Source organism: Rana temporaria, chromosome 5 (assembly GCF_905171775.1).
Source record: "Rana temporaria chromosome 5, aRanTem1.1, whole genome shotgun sequence".
Classification (NCBI taxonomy): Eukaryota; Metazoa; Chordata; class Amphibia; order Anura; family Ranidae; genus Rana; species Rana temporaria.
Window position 1 is genome coordinate 392,211,959 of NC_053493.1, and position 14,383 is coordinate 392,226,341.

Genomic DNA, 14,383 nt, shown 5'->3' on the forward strand with positions numbered 1-14,383 from the left:
TGCTCTTGAGACTGTGCTGGGAGACACGGCAAACCTTCTGGCAATGACATGTATTGATGTGCCATCCTGGAGGAGTTGGACTGCCTGTGCAACCTTTATAGGGTCCAAGTATCGCCTCGTGCTACCAGTCGTGACACTGACACTGACCCTAGCCAAATGCAATACTAGTGAAAAACAGAAAAGATGAGTAGGGAAAAAAATGTCGGACACCTCCACCTTAAAAATCATTCCTGTTTTGGAGGTTGTCTCATTGTTGCCCATCTAGTGCACCTGTTGTTAATTTCAATTAACAGCAAAGCAGCTGAAACTGATTAAAAACCCTCTCTGTATACACCCCTCCCCCTCTGCTACTTAACTGACCAGATCAATATCCCAGGAGTTCTGATTCAAAAGTGTTCCTTTAATTTTTCGACCAGTATATATATATATATATATATATATATATATATATATATATATATATATATATATATATATACATACATATTTTTAATGTTTTCTTCTTCCCTTTTTCTTTCAATATAAAAACTTACAGTGAACTTCAATAATTTTATTTTGCAGGTATGAATTAAGGATAATAATTTGGAACACAGAGGATGTGATCCTTGAGGATGAGAATATTTTCACTGGGCAAAAATCAAGCGACATCTATGTTAAAGGGTAAGATGGTATATAAAGTGCAGTAATATAAATATGGGATTCAGTAGCATGCAGGTCAACAGAGAGACCTTGAGGCAGTTGCCTCAGATATGTAAACTGGGTAATTTAATGCTTTAGTTTCCTCACAATTTCTCTTGTAATTTTCCAGTATATAGATTTTATAGATTTGATGTAAACACAAGGTGGACTTTGTATTATGCTCCCATGTTTAGTAAGGGACTCATATTGATTCCAGGTGGTTGAAGGGCATTGAAGAAGACAGTCAGGAAACAGATGTCCACTATAACTCTCTGACCGGAGAAGGAAACTTCAACTGGCGTTTTGTATACCCCTTTCACTACTTACCAGCTGAGAAACAAGTAGTGGTCAGCAAGAGAGAAAATATTTTCTCACTGGAGAAGACAGAACGTAAAATTCCCGCCGTACTGGTAATGCAGGTCTGGGACTTTGAGAGACTTTCATCTGATGATTTCCTTGGTATGTATTTCCAGTACATCGTAAAAAAAATTACTTTCATACTTGGTTAGCTTAAACATTTATACACTGATATCTTATATATTTTTTAAAGATAATGCTTGGGAAGGCTTAGAACCTACCAATAGCTATATCCCTATTTGGGAAATTTTCATATCCTGTTCCTGTTTTTTTAATATGTATTAGTAAGAATAAGTATGAGTTTGAGTATGAAATCATGAAATATGGCTGTCTTCCATGTATCTGTAATTTTACCACATAAAAAAACAAGGTCACACATTGATAAGATTACGTACTTCAAATGTATGGCCTCGTACACACGACCGAGGAACTTGTCGTAAATTAAACATCGTTTTCCTCAATGAGTTCCTTGTTAGGCTTGTCGAGAATCTTGACAAGATTTCTTTGCAGACACACTGTCAAGACAAAATCTCGTTGTTCTCAAACGCGGTGACGTACAACATGTACGACGGCACTATAAAGGGGAAGTTTGATTCCACTGGCGCCATCCTTGGGGCTGCTTTTGCTAATCTCATGTTACTGCGTATTAAGTAAAAGTTTGGTGAGAGACGATTCGCGCTTTTCAGTCTGTTACAGCGTGACGAATGTGCTATTTCCATTACAAACCCTACTTTTACCGAAGGCACGCTCCCATCTCATACTTTATTCTGAGCATGCCTGGGTTTCTAAGCATACACACGAACGTGTTTCTCGTCGTAAACCAGCCCGACGAGAAACACGACGAGGAGATTAAAACTCCAGACGAGGAAAAAGAGAACTTGTTCTCTTTGTTTCTCGTTGAGTTCCACGACAGTTTTCTCGAAGAAAAACATTCAGACGACCGTTTTCCTCGGCAAAAAAGCTCTGCCACTAAGTTTCTTGATGGATTCTGTCGAGGAAAACGGTCGTGTGTATGGGGCCTATCTCTTTGAAATGTGTCGTAAATAATTAATAAGACTACACATCCCCTTTAAGCAGGGAATGATTTTTAAGCAAGTGAACCTTAAATGTTCATGGATTTCTGTTTCCATCCATTCATTGCAGGCTCCATTGAACTTAATCTGAATGGTTTCCACCGAGGAGCCAAGACATCCAAGAGCTGTGACCTCAGCATGGCCACCACCTTGAAGGACGAAAACAAGATCTCCATCTTTCAGCAGAAACGCATTCGGGGTTGGTGGCCATTCGTAAAAACTGGAGAGCTCACGGTAAGCACTGAATCTTTTTTGCAAAGAAGAATGGGCAAAAATGTCCCTCTCTAGATGTACAAAGCTGGTAGAGACATCCCCAAAAAGACTTGCAGCTGTAATTGCAGAGAAAGGCGGTTCTACAAAGTAATGACTCAGGGGGGCTGAATACAAATACATGCCACACTTTTCACATATTTATTTGTAAGAAATGTTGAAAAACATTTATCATTTTTCTTTCCACTTCACAATTATGTGCAACTTTGTGGTGGTCTATCGCATAAAATCTCAATAAAATACATTTACGGTTTTGGTTGTAACATGACAAAATGTAGAACATTTTCAAGGGATATGAATACTTTTCCAAGGCACTGTAGTTAAAGTGTTTGTAAATCACAATATCTATCTTTAAGTGCGTTTTGCTTAATTTTATAATTTTATAATACAGCCAGTAGACATGAATCAGCTTAAGTAAATACAGATTTAAACCTGTTAGTGGTTATAGTGTACAAGAGGAAGTTAGTAAGCTATAAAATGTGGCACAGAATCTTCCTAATCTCTAGGTATTATAGGGCATAGAAAAAGTGATATTAAAGGTTCAGGTTTTTTATTTTTTTTAAATAACAAACATGTCATAGTTACCTCCACTGTGCAGTTAATTTTTCATAGAGTTTCCCCAGTCCAGCTGTTCTTGGGTCCTACGGTGGTTCTCCCGGGTCCTCCCCGCATTAGATAGCCCCCTCTGGGAAGCTCTCTCCCAAGGGGGTTAACTTGCAGGCATGCTCCTGCATCATACACTCGGCATCCACAGACACAGTGTATGACTCGGCCCCATCCCCCAATGCCTACATCATTGGATTTGATTGACAGCAGCGGGAGCCAATGGCTGCGCTGCTATCAATCTATCCAATGAAGAGCCAAGCACCCGTGGAGAGAGCGACACGGGATCGTGCCCATGGTAGTTCGGGGGTCAGGTAAGTAAAATGGGGGGGCTGGGGGGCCGTACACTGCAAGGTGTTTTTTCATCTTAATGCATAGGAGAACACAAAGGTTTACAACCCCTTTTAATGTAATCTGGTACAGACTTTTAAGCCTCATACACGATGTGTTGTCAGATTTTCCGCAGACAAATGATGGATGGCAGGCGTTAAAATTTTCCACGAACAATGCTCTGTTGTCGGATTTTCCACAAACAAATGTTGGATGGCAGGCTTTAATCTCTGGAGACCAGAAGCAGGGATGGCCATTATGGTCTCTCAGTTCCGCTGATCTTTTTTTTAAGGTTAATTTGAATGTTTATTTTCCCTGTGTGTACTATTTATGAGGGAAAAAAGTATTTGAACCCCTGCTGATTTTGTACATTTGCCCACTGACAAGGAAATGATCAGTGTATAGTTTTAATGGTAGGTTGATTTTAACAGTGAGAGACAGAATAACAACAAAAAATATCCAGAACAACACATTACAAAAAGTTATAAATTGATTCGCATTTTAATGATTGAAATAAGTATTTGACCCCATCGCAAAATATAACTTAGTACTTGGTGGCAAAACCCTTGTTGGCAATCACAGAGGTCAGACGTTTCTGGTAGTTGTCCGCCAGGTTTGCACACATCTCAGGAGGGATTTTGTCTCGCTCCTCTTTGCAGATCCTCCCCAAGGGCCATATTCTCGTAGATATCCGGCGGGCGGCGCGTAAGCCATTTACACTCCGCCGCCCCAACCTACAGGAGCAAGTGCTGTATTCCCCAAACACTTGCTCCGTAGTTTGGGGCGGCGGAGTGTATTTGGCCCGGCGTATCCCCGCGTATCTCCAAGGGGGCGGCTTCTATTTAAATTAAGCGCGCCCCCGATTCTAACGAACTGCGCATGCGCCGGGCTTAAAATAGCCCAGTGCGCATGCTCCAGTTCTCGGTGTAAAACATGAATGACGCCGACGTGTGCGTCATTGACGTAAAGTCGTATTCAAGAACGACTTAGTAAAACGACGTACCCGACGGGAAAACACGACGCGGACCCAACGCCATACTTAACATGGACTACGTGGGACTGGCGTAAGGTTACCCCTCATATAGCAGGGGTAACCTTACGCCTACGCAAACAACGTAAGCGACGGTTACGCGATGCGAATTCGTTCGGGAATCGGCGTATCAGGCTCATTTGCATAAACAAATGAGACCTGAACGTAAATGCCACCTAGCGGCCGGCGGAGTAATTACATTTAAGATCCGACAGTGTAAGTGACTTACACATGTCGGATCTTCAGTGTATCTATGCGAAAATGATTCTAAGAATCACTCGCATAGATACACTGGCCAAAAAAGAGAGATACGATGGAGTATCCTGAGATACTCCATCGTAACTTTACTCAGAATATGGCCCCAAGTCATTAAGGTTTCGAGGCTGATGTTTGGTAACTCGAACCTTCAGCTCCCTCCACATATTTTCTATGGGATTAAGGTCTCGAGACTGGCTAGACCACTCCTTTGTTGCCTTGGCCATGTGTTTAGGGTCACTGTAATGTTTTTTTCACTGCCTTAATTGGCAGGGAAGGAGGTTCTCACCCAAGATTCAATGGTACATGGCCCAGTCCATTGTCCCTTTGATGCAGTAAAGTTGTCCTCTCCCCTTAGTAGAAAAACACCCCCAAAGCATAATGTTTTCACCTCAATGTTTGACAGTGGTGATGGTGTTCTTGGGGGCATAGGCAGCATTCATTCTCCTCCAAACACAGTGAGTTGAGTAAAAGCCAAAGATGCTCATTAGTAAACTTCAAACTGGCCTGTATATGTGCTTTCTTGAGCAGGGGAACCTTGCTGGCGCTGCAGGATTTGAGTCCGTCACAGCGTGGTGTGTTAAAAATTGTTTTTTTGGTGACTGTGGTCACAGCTGCCTTGAGATCATTGACAAGATTCTCTTGTGCAAAAGGTGGTGATGTCTGCGCTGTGAGATACTGCTTCTGAATATGAGCAGTTGGAAGAGGGGAGGGGCTAAGGGAAGGGGGGGGGCGGGTGGACCCGTGGGACGGGTAGGTGGGGAAATACAATGTACAAACACAATAAGTAATGCAACCTACAAACTAGTGACTAGGTGAATAGGTACATAAACAGAAATGCACAAAATGAATAAATCAGAGGAGAAAACAAGAATCCAGGTGAAAATTGTATATGGATGGATAGGTGAATAGTCTAGAGTGAAAGTTCCAAAAGCCAGATCAGTTAAGATGCGCAGCGAAGCGAATCCAAAAAACGTGCAGTACTTATTGTGTTTGTACATTGTATTTCCCCACCTACCCGTCCCACGGGTCCACCCGCCCCCCCCCTTCCCTTGGCCCCTCCCCTCTTCCAACTGCTCATATTCAGAAGCAGTATCTCACAGCGCAGACATCACCACCTTTTGCATTTTCACTTTTGTCTAAACAGGATAGACCTTTTTTGTTTGCTGCAGTGCACACATTCACATTTACCATTCGCACACCTCCTTCCTCCCCTTTCCCAAGTCACTTATCCAACACAGCGCAGGAGTTCCACTTATTACAAGATTCTCTTGTGTAGTTCTGGGCTATTTCCTCACCATTCTCATGATCATTGAAACTCCACGAGGTGAGATCTTGTATGGAGCCCCAGACCGAGGGAGATTGACAGTTATTTTGTGTTTTTTCCATTTGCGAATAATCGCAACAACTGTTGTCACCCTCTCACCAAGCTGCTTGGGGATGGTCTTGTAGCCCATTCCAGCCTTGTGTTGTCCCTGACATCCTTGGAAGGCTCTTTGGTCTTGGCCATGGTGGAGAAATTGCATTTGATTGATGTCTCACTGTATACAGTTTTCTTGAGCAAATCATTTTTGTGAAATTTGTTACAAAGTTTTTTACCTATTGAACCTGCCAGTAACAAAACTTTCTATTGTGGGCTGACAATGCTAAGTCACTTCCTTTGAATTAACAGCAGCCTTGTCAGCCTGGTGCATGAGTTCTTTAATTTGACCATTGGGTTGACAATCTGATATACTTGATAGGCAGTCCAATAGCTAACTAAACTAGTCCACATGGCAGGGCTGTCAACACTGCTGTTAATTAGCATTGTCAACCTGCAACAGGAAGTGCTGCTATTGGTGGGATCTCTAGATACAAAACATTTGCGCAAGTAATTGGCCTGCTTATACAATATGTCTGTATTTTGTTTGCATTTAGGGTAAAGTTGAAGCAGAATTCCATCTTGTCACAGAAGAGGAAGCTGAGAAAAACCCTGTGGGTCGTGCTCGGAAAGAACCAGAGCCATTAGAGAAGCCAAAGTAAGTGGCTAACACCTTGTCCCACTTATGCATAACTTACAGTATATGACAATTCCACTCAGAACCACTATTTAAGCTTGGCGTGGTTGCTGGAAAGTTGTATTATAATAACCTGCTTTTGTATTTCTCTCTGGGACTCCACTGATATGAGATGAGATATCTTCATGAATATTGCTTAGTAAAATCATTTGACAGACTTCTCAAAAGAGCAAAATGCTTAACAGGTGAATAAAGCTGGAAAAGGTTACACCAATGATATGACCCTATGGATGAATCAGAGACAAACTACTGCAGGGGGTAATCCCACTAATGGGTCTCTGATGAATACTAGACATGTGCACACTGAAATATTTTGTTTCGTAATTTCGTTTTCGTTCCGAAAAATACATTTATTTAGTTACTCCCGAAATTCGTTTTTATTTATTTTGTTTTTCATAAAAAAAATACATTCGTCCGAAAATCCAAATTAAGGTCGAATCTGTCATTGAAGGCTTATGGTGTCTGTCGAATGATCTAAGAAAAAAAAAGAAGAAGATTCGACAGAATCTTTAAAAAAAAATAAAAAAAAACTTGACTCTTCATGTCTCTCTATTTCAAATCTTCATGTCTCTCTATGTCGAATCTTCATGTCTCTCTATGTCAAATTTTCATGTCTCTCTATGTCGAATCTTCATGTCTCTCTATGTCGAATCTTCATGTCTCTCTATGTCAAATTTTCATGTCTCTCTATGTCGAATCTTCATGTCTCTCTATGTCGAATCTTCATGTCTCTCTATGTCGAATCTTCATGTCTCTCTATGTCAAATTTTCATGTCTCTCTATGTCAAATTTTCATGTCTCTCTATGTCGAATCTTCATGTCTCTCTATGTCGAATCTTCATGTCTCTCTATGTCGAATCTTCATGTCTCTCTATGTCGAATCTTTTCTCTCTATGTCGAATCTTTTCTCTCTATGTCGAATCTTCATGTCTCTCTATGTCGAAACTTCATGTCTCTCTATGTTGAATAGTTTCTCTCTATGTCAAATCTTTTCTCTCTATGTCGACTCTTCTTCATGTCTATATAATGTAGAATCTTTTCTCTCTATGGCAAATCTTTTCTCTTTATGTAGAATAATATTGGTCTAATAGAGTTAAGGTTAGGCACATTCGACTGCAACGAAAACGAAAATAAAGCATTTTTTTTATGTCGGATCTTTCGTTTTTCTCGTTCTCTGTGCTTTCGCTATCGTTTGTTAAAACGATAACGAAAATACCTGAAATTCGGACGAAAATGCATTCGGACGAAAACGAATGCACATGTCTAATGAATACAAGTGGCCTGCAGGTCACTGAACAGTGAACACACCAGTACCAGTGGAGATGGCATTCAAAGAGGTTTTTTATAACTGTTATTATGAAGAGGTAGACTCCCTAGCCTTCCTGCTAGTATGTACATGGTGGAGGTGGTGGATAGTCCAGCTTATGGTCAAGGACCTCCTCCAATCAACCTGAAAGGTGGCAATACCTCATTCTCAGTGAAGTCAAACAGTCCTTTTTTGTCAGAGGTTTTTTACTAAACATACTTTTCACGGAGGGGAGAAGGTGGTCAGGACCAGAACATCATACAGAAGAGACAATTCAGCCTTAGTTGACGATCTAGTCTACATTCTTGAACTTGTTGTTGAAACAAATTTTATGTGTCCTGCTCATCTCTTTAAATCGAAGACAGGATTGTCAGTCATCCAAAAAGGTTTGGCTTTTTGTCTCTCCTCCAATATTGATGAATTCAAAGATTTAAAATTCTTTGCCAGGAATTTTTTTCTGGCTTAGCTCCATGTATGGCACCACTTGGTGACTTGATTGAAGACTGGGGGCAGGTAAGGAGATCAGAATATAAAGTCCTAAAAACTCTTTGGGAAATTTGGGATCATATGGATTATGAGATCAATGACAATGATTTGGGCATCACTGTTGACAGACTTTTTAAACCTTCATCAATTTTCCTGACACCAACATGGCAGCATACATGTGATATAGCTCTGCCCCTATATCCGCCCACAGGACCTGTTTAAATCTATCCAATATTGACTGAGAGCAACCTCCCCCCATTTTTACATCCTTAAATTTGGGCATTTGCCTATGGAGACATCTGCAAAGCAGCAGGCTGGTTGGTGCAGTGCATCTGCCTCAGATGCTACAGGGAAGATCCAGGGGCTCGTAGATCAATAGACTTCAATGGAAGGACGGTCCAGGTTGTCATATCGATTGTAATAAAGTTAGTTTGTACATTTTAGCCCTCCCTGTTTAGCTTGTTATTTATCACATGTACTGTATGCTGCCATGTTGATGTCAGGAAAACAGAAAATTGTATCAAATACTTACTGTAATTTTCCTTTCCTGATGCCCATCCGTGGCAGCATATAAACCCTTCCTTTTTTGATCTTGTTATTTTTACGGAAAATGGGGGAGGTTGTTCTCAGTCAGACTTTTATAGATTTAACCACTTAAGACCCGGACCTTTAGGCAGCTAAAGGACCCGGCCAGTTTTTGCGTTTCGGCACTGCGTCGCTTTAACTGACAAATGCGTGGTCGTGCGACGTGGCTCCCAAACAAAATTGGTGTCCTTTTTTTCCCACAAATCTAGCTTTCTTTTGGTGGTACTTGATCACCTCTGCGGTTTTTATTTTTTGCGCTATAAACAAAAATAGAGCGACAATTTTGAAAAAAAATCTATATTTTTTACTTTTTTCTATAATAAATATTCTGACTCCGATTGTTGTGATAGCGATATATCCCTTGCTGAGACCTCTATGCCTGGCCTGTATAAGCAGATATACTCACTGTGGACAATCCTTGTCAGACAGCTGAACTCGTCAATACCGATTCATTCAAAAGAGGTGTTTATTCTTTAACTTCAGGGGTTACAGCAGATAACAGGAACAGCAGATGAATGGTGATAGTATTGTACGGTCAAAAGATGATGCCTTTCCTACCCTGGGCAGAGTACATGAGTGTCCTTCTACATGTGGCTTGCTGGCTGGAGAGATGACACAGGAAGTACTCCACACAGGAAGCAGGGAGGGGCATACATACAGTGAAAATATGTGGTAACTCAAAGAATCACATAAAAACATGTGCATTGCAACAAAGGCCACTAGATGGCAGCATAGGATAACACATAGATTTAGCTATGAGAAAATAGTAGGCAAACCACACTATATAGACTCCAATCTATATAACAATGCTAATATTAACTGAGGCTATGCATCTCATATTCTATGCCCCTATTGGGGCAGCACACTCCCCGTCTGGCATGATAATGCCACTATTTACATAATACAATGGTAGTTATGCAAATAAACAACAGCGCAATTTGCTTGATGTCTTGAAAACCTGAAAGACATAATGGAGAACATGCATATAATACAACAACTATAATATAAGGCTTCAAGTTGTGACAACTAAAGTTCCAGATACTTCCTTCTCGAAGTCACAGGTAGGATCCAACAGCATACCCAAGTAAGTTCAGTCTCCAAACGGCAAGAGCAAAACGAGTTCCGTGATAGGTCTGATGAAAGTCTTTACAGTCCCTATAATCCAAAGGCCTGCAACTCTTATGGCTCCCTCTGTGAAGTGTCTACCTTGGTGTTTCACCCTTTCATGGTAGTGCCGTATGAGCAAAGTGGTGATGTGATGGCGAGCAGGTATAATGAGAGGATTCTGTTCTTGCTCACTGAACTTAGCCTTGTTTAGGCGTCCACCAACCCTTAACGTGCCATCATTGTCAATGAATGGGTTCAGGTTAGCAATTGGACTGTTTTTTGGAATGTCCCCCTTGTCACGGATACGTCTGATTTCTGAGCCAAAGACATCCTGTTGTACACTGCATATTACGATCAGTTCAGCTTCAGCAATGTCTTTTGCAGAAAGAAGCTTTTGGCACATGTGCCAACCTTGACAGTGAGCATCTGTGAGCTTTGTGTGAAAGCAGTGTGCAATATGAACTAACCTTGCGGTGGTGCGTACCAGCCTTGTCCACTTGGAGAAACGTTCAAAGCGTTGACAGCCCAAGGCACATCTTTGTTCAGTTCTGGTGACAAGGGTTTTAACTTCAGGACGAACCTCTGGATCTTTGTCGGGTTCTAGAAGACTGAAGACGTCAGCCGTGGTTTCTTCTGGATCAGCCAACAAGAATTCAGGACCTGTTAACCAAGAAGAATTTACGAAGGCACTCGCAGACACTGGCCTGGTGCCATGATCTGCAGGATTAATTTCAGATGGAACATAATGCCATTGTTCAGGTTTAGATGATTTTCTTATTCTTTCTACACGGTTGCTGACATAGACATAGAAACGTTTAGTCTGGTTGTATATGTAGCCCAGAACAACCTTGCTGTCTGTGTAGAATTTGATGTCATCTATCTGAATGTCTAGCTCACGCAGTATGAAATCTGCAATCTCTACAGCTAGCACAGTCCCACAAAGTTCAAGCCTAGGAATTGTGTGTTCAGGCTTGGGTGCTAACTTAGCTTTCCCAAACAGAAACCCTACATGGGTTAGATTAGCTGAATCCCTTACCTTGAGGTAGGCAACAGCCGCTATGGCCTCAGTAGATGCATCTGAGAAGATGTGCAGCTCTTTCCTCCGACTGGTAGCAAGGGAAGTCGGAGTGTAGCAGCGTGGTATACGGATTCCATCTAAGGCATGTAACGACTGTTTCCAGGACTCCCACCTTGAAAGTTTGTCTATTGGTAGTGGGGCATCCCAATCTTTGATAGTCTCTGAGAGCTGTCTAAGTATGGATTTACCTTGTATGGTGATGGGAGCCACAAATCCCATTGGATCGTATAGGCTGTTCACCACTGACAGAACTCCACGCCTGGTAAATGGTTTGTCTGCAGAGCTGACTTGAAAGCCGAAGCTGTCCTTTAATAAGTCCCACCGTAGGCCCAGACTTCTCTGCACAGGTGGCATGTCCATCCCCAGATTTAAGTCTTTAAACCCTGTGGCATGATCGCCAGGTTGAAAGGCTTTCATAACAGCAACACTGTTTGAGGCAATCTTGTGTAGTCTGAGGTTAGCCTCAGAAAGCATAACTTGTGTCCTTTGGAGCAGGTCTATGGCTTCTTCCGCTGTAGGTAAAGATTTAAGTCCATCGTCCACATAGAAATCTCTCTCGACGAAATGTCGAGCATCTGCGCCATACTCCTGTTCTCCATCAAGAGCAGTCCTTCGTAAACCGTATGTTGCGACGGCAGGTGAGGGGCTATTTCCGAAAACATGAACCTTCATGCGGTATTCAATCATCTCATTGTTCATGTTGTTGTCACGGTGCCACAGAAACCTTAGGAAGTTCCTATGGTCTTCTCGTACAATAAAGCAATGAAACATTTGTTCAATGTCCGCAGTTATGGCAACTGGCTCTCTTCTGAACCTCATGAGTACACCTACAAGGTTGTTGGTAAGGTTAGGACCAGTGAGAAGAATATCGTTCAGGGATACGCCCTGATGCTTGGCACTGGAGTCGAACACTACCCTAATTTGTTTTGGCTTACGTGGATGGTACACTCCGAAGAAGGGTAGGTACCAGCACTCATCGTGTATTTGAAGAGGTGGAGCTGGCTCAGCATGCTCATTGTCAAAGATCCTCTTCATAAAGGTAATGAAATGGTCCTTCATTTCAGGCCTGTTCTTTAATGTTCGTTGAAGTGAGTTGAATCTGGATAAAGCCTGTTCCCGATTGTTTGGCAGTTTGACCCTTGCAGCACGAAGAGGCAATGGTGCAACCCAGCTGTTAGACTCATCCTTGAAGAATTCTTTGTCCATTATTTTGATGAACTCTCTGTCTTCAACTGACAAGGCTATTTTGTTGTCGTCACTTGTGGTACAAAACACTGTGGTACCTAGGTTGTCATCACACAGGATAGGAGTGGCATCAGGTACTTGGATGATGTCAAGAGGCTTCTCCTTTATTTCATAATGGTGAGGGCACTCTTTGAAGTGGGATGCGCGTCCATTTCCTAACATGTAAGTTTTGAAGGAGTGGATCTCAGATGATGTACACATTCTATCCAAGCATACATCGCCCACTATTACCCAGCCTAGATCAAGTCTTTGTGCATAAGGGGCATCCTCAGGTCCATCACACTGCTCACGTACCTTATGTACTCTAAGAATGTCTCTTCCTAGCAAGACTAAGATTTCAGCATTCATGTCCATTGCGGGAATCTCATCAGCAAGGTGCCTTAAGTGAGGATGGTGATATGCAACCTCTGGAGTAGGAATCTCTTCTCTTTCGTCTGGTATCTGGTCACACTCGACTAATGTTGGTAGGAGTATGCCCTCTTTCCCTTCGATATGAGACACCATGAACCCATCGACCCTTCTGCCGAAAGTCTCTACGCGACCAGAACAGGTTCTGAGAGTATACGGTGTGGCATGACCCTCAATGCCAAAGATCTCAAAGAATTTAGGCTTGACCAGGGATCTGTTGCTCTGTTCATCTATTATGGCATACATCCTGGCAGCTTTTTCAGGTTGACCCTCTGGGTATACCTTAACAAGGCATATCTTGGCACAGCACTTGTGATCTAAACCTTCTCCACAGACTTCTGTGCATGAAGAAGAAACATTCTCCTGGGCTAGAGCGTGGCTTCGTTGCTCCCCGCCATGATTTGAGAGAGGGGTGGAGGTAGGTAGCTGCTGTGGGCTGTCTGTAAGTGGAGTAGGATGCATAGCTGTCACATGTCTTTCGCTGCTGCATTCTGTGCACTTGATGACAACTTTACAGTCCTTGGCAAAATGACTATAAGAAGCACAGCACCTGTAACATACTCCAAGTTTCTGGAGAATCTCCCTGCGCTCTTGTAAAGTCTTTGCTCTCAGCTCTCGGCATTTCTTAAGAGGGTGAGGCTTCTTGTGAATAGGGCACTGACGATTAGGATCTTTGTCACCCGAATTACTCTGGTTTAGCTACTCTGTGTTTAGCTGCTGTGTTGTCATACCTTGGAGATGGTGATGAAGCAGGCAAGTTGGGTTCACTGAAGCTGAAGCTGGGATCATTTCTCATCCAGGCTTGTTCACTGATGAACCTGCAAAAATATGAGAATGGAGGAAAGGATACGTTATAGTCTCTTTTGTACCTTGAGCCCTGCTGCGCCCATCTCTCCTGCAGGCCATATGGCAGTTTAGACACCACTGGATTGACACCATGAGCAGTGTCCAGGAAGCTTAGACCAGGTAGACGTGGGTCTGTCTTTGCCAACTCTAACTCCATGAGGAGGTCACTTAGATCTTGGAGCTTGCGATAGTCTTTGTTCCCTATTTTTGGGAAGTTTTGCAGTCTCTTGAATAGAGCGCTTTCTATGGCTTCTGAGCTACCATAGGCTTGCTCAAGTCTTGCCCATGTGGCAACAAGACCTGCATCTGGGTGGTCAACATGTACTGTCCTCAGTCTTTTAACACGATTTGCAGATTCTGGCCCCAGCCACCTTATGAGCAAATCAAGTTCGTCCTTGCTATTAAGGTTGAAATTAGCAATAGCAGCCTTGAAGGTTGATCTCCAGGCCCTGTAGCTCTCTGGACAGTCATCAAACCTTGAGAGGCTGGTGATAATGAGCTCACGGCGTGCCATATAGCTGGCTAAGTCATTCAAGTCTGATCTCTCACTCTTTGGTGCCAAAGTAATCTGTGGAACCCCTTGGGTGTGAAAGTTCTCTGGTGAAGAAAGGTGAGGTTTACCAGGATGAAATGATGTTGCATGAGCGCTTAACTTTGGTGTAGTCTTTA

At 42.4% G+C, this 14,383-nt stretch overlaps 1 protein-coding gene across 2 annotated transcripts in view; it reads left to right on the top strand.

The window, feature by feature from the left end:
- Positions 1-14,383, top strand: part of FER1L6 (fer-1 like family member 6) — a 285,773-nt gene that overhangs the window by 249,654 nt on the left and 21,736 nt on the right. For both annotated transcript variants that reach the window (XM_040354933.1, XM_040354934.1), the window contains exons 37-40: positions 562-660; positions 896-1,137; positions 2,179-2,342; positions 6,514-6,614. In XM_040354933.1, coding sequence (XP_040210867.1) covers positions 562-660; positions 896-1,137; positions 2,179-2,342; positions 6,514-6,614 — 606 coding nt within the window. The remainder of the gene's footprint in view (positions 1-561; positions 661-895; positions 1,138-2,178; positions 2,343-6,513; positions 6,615-14,383) is intronic.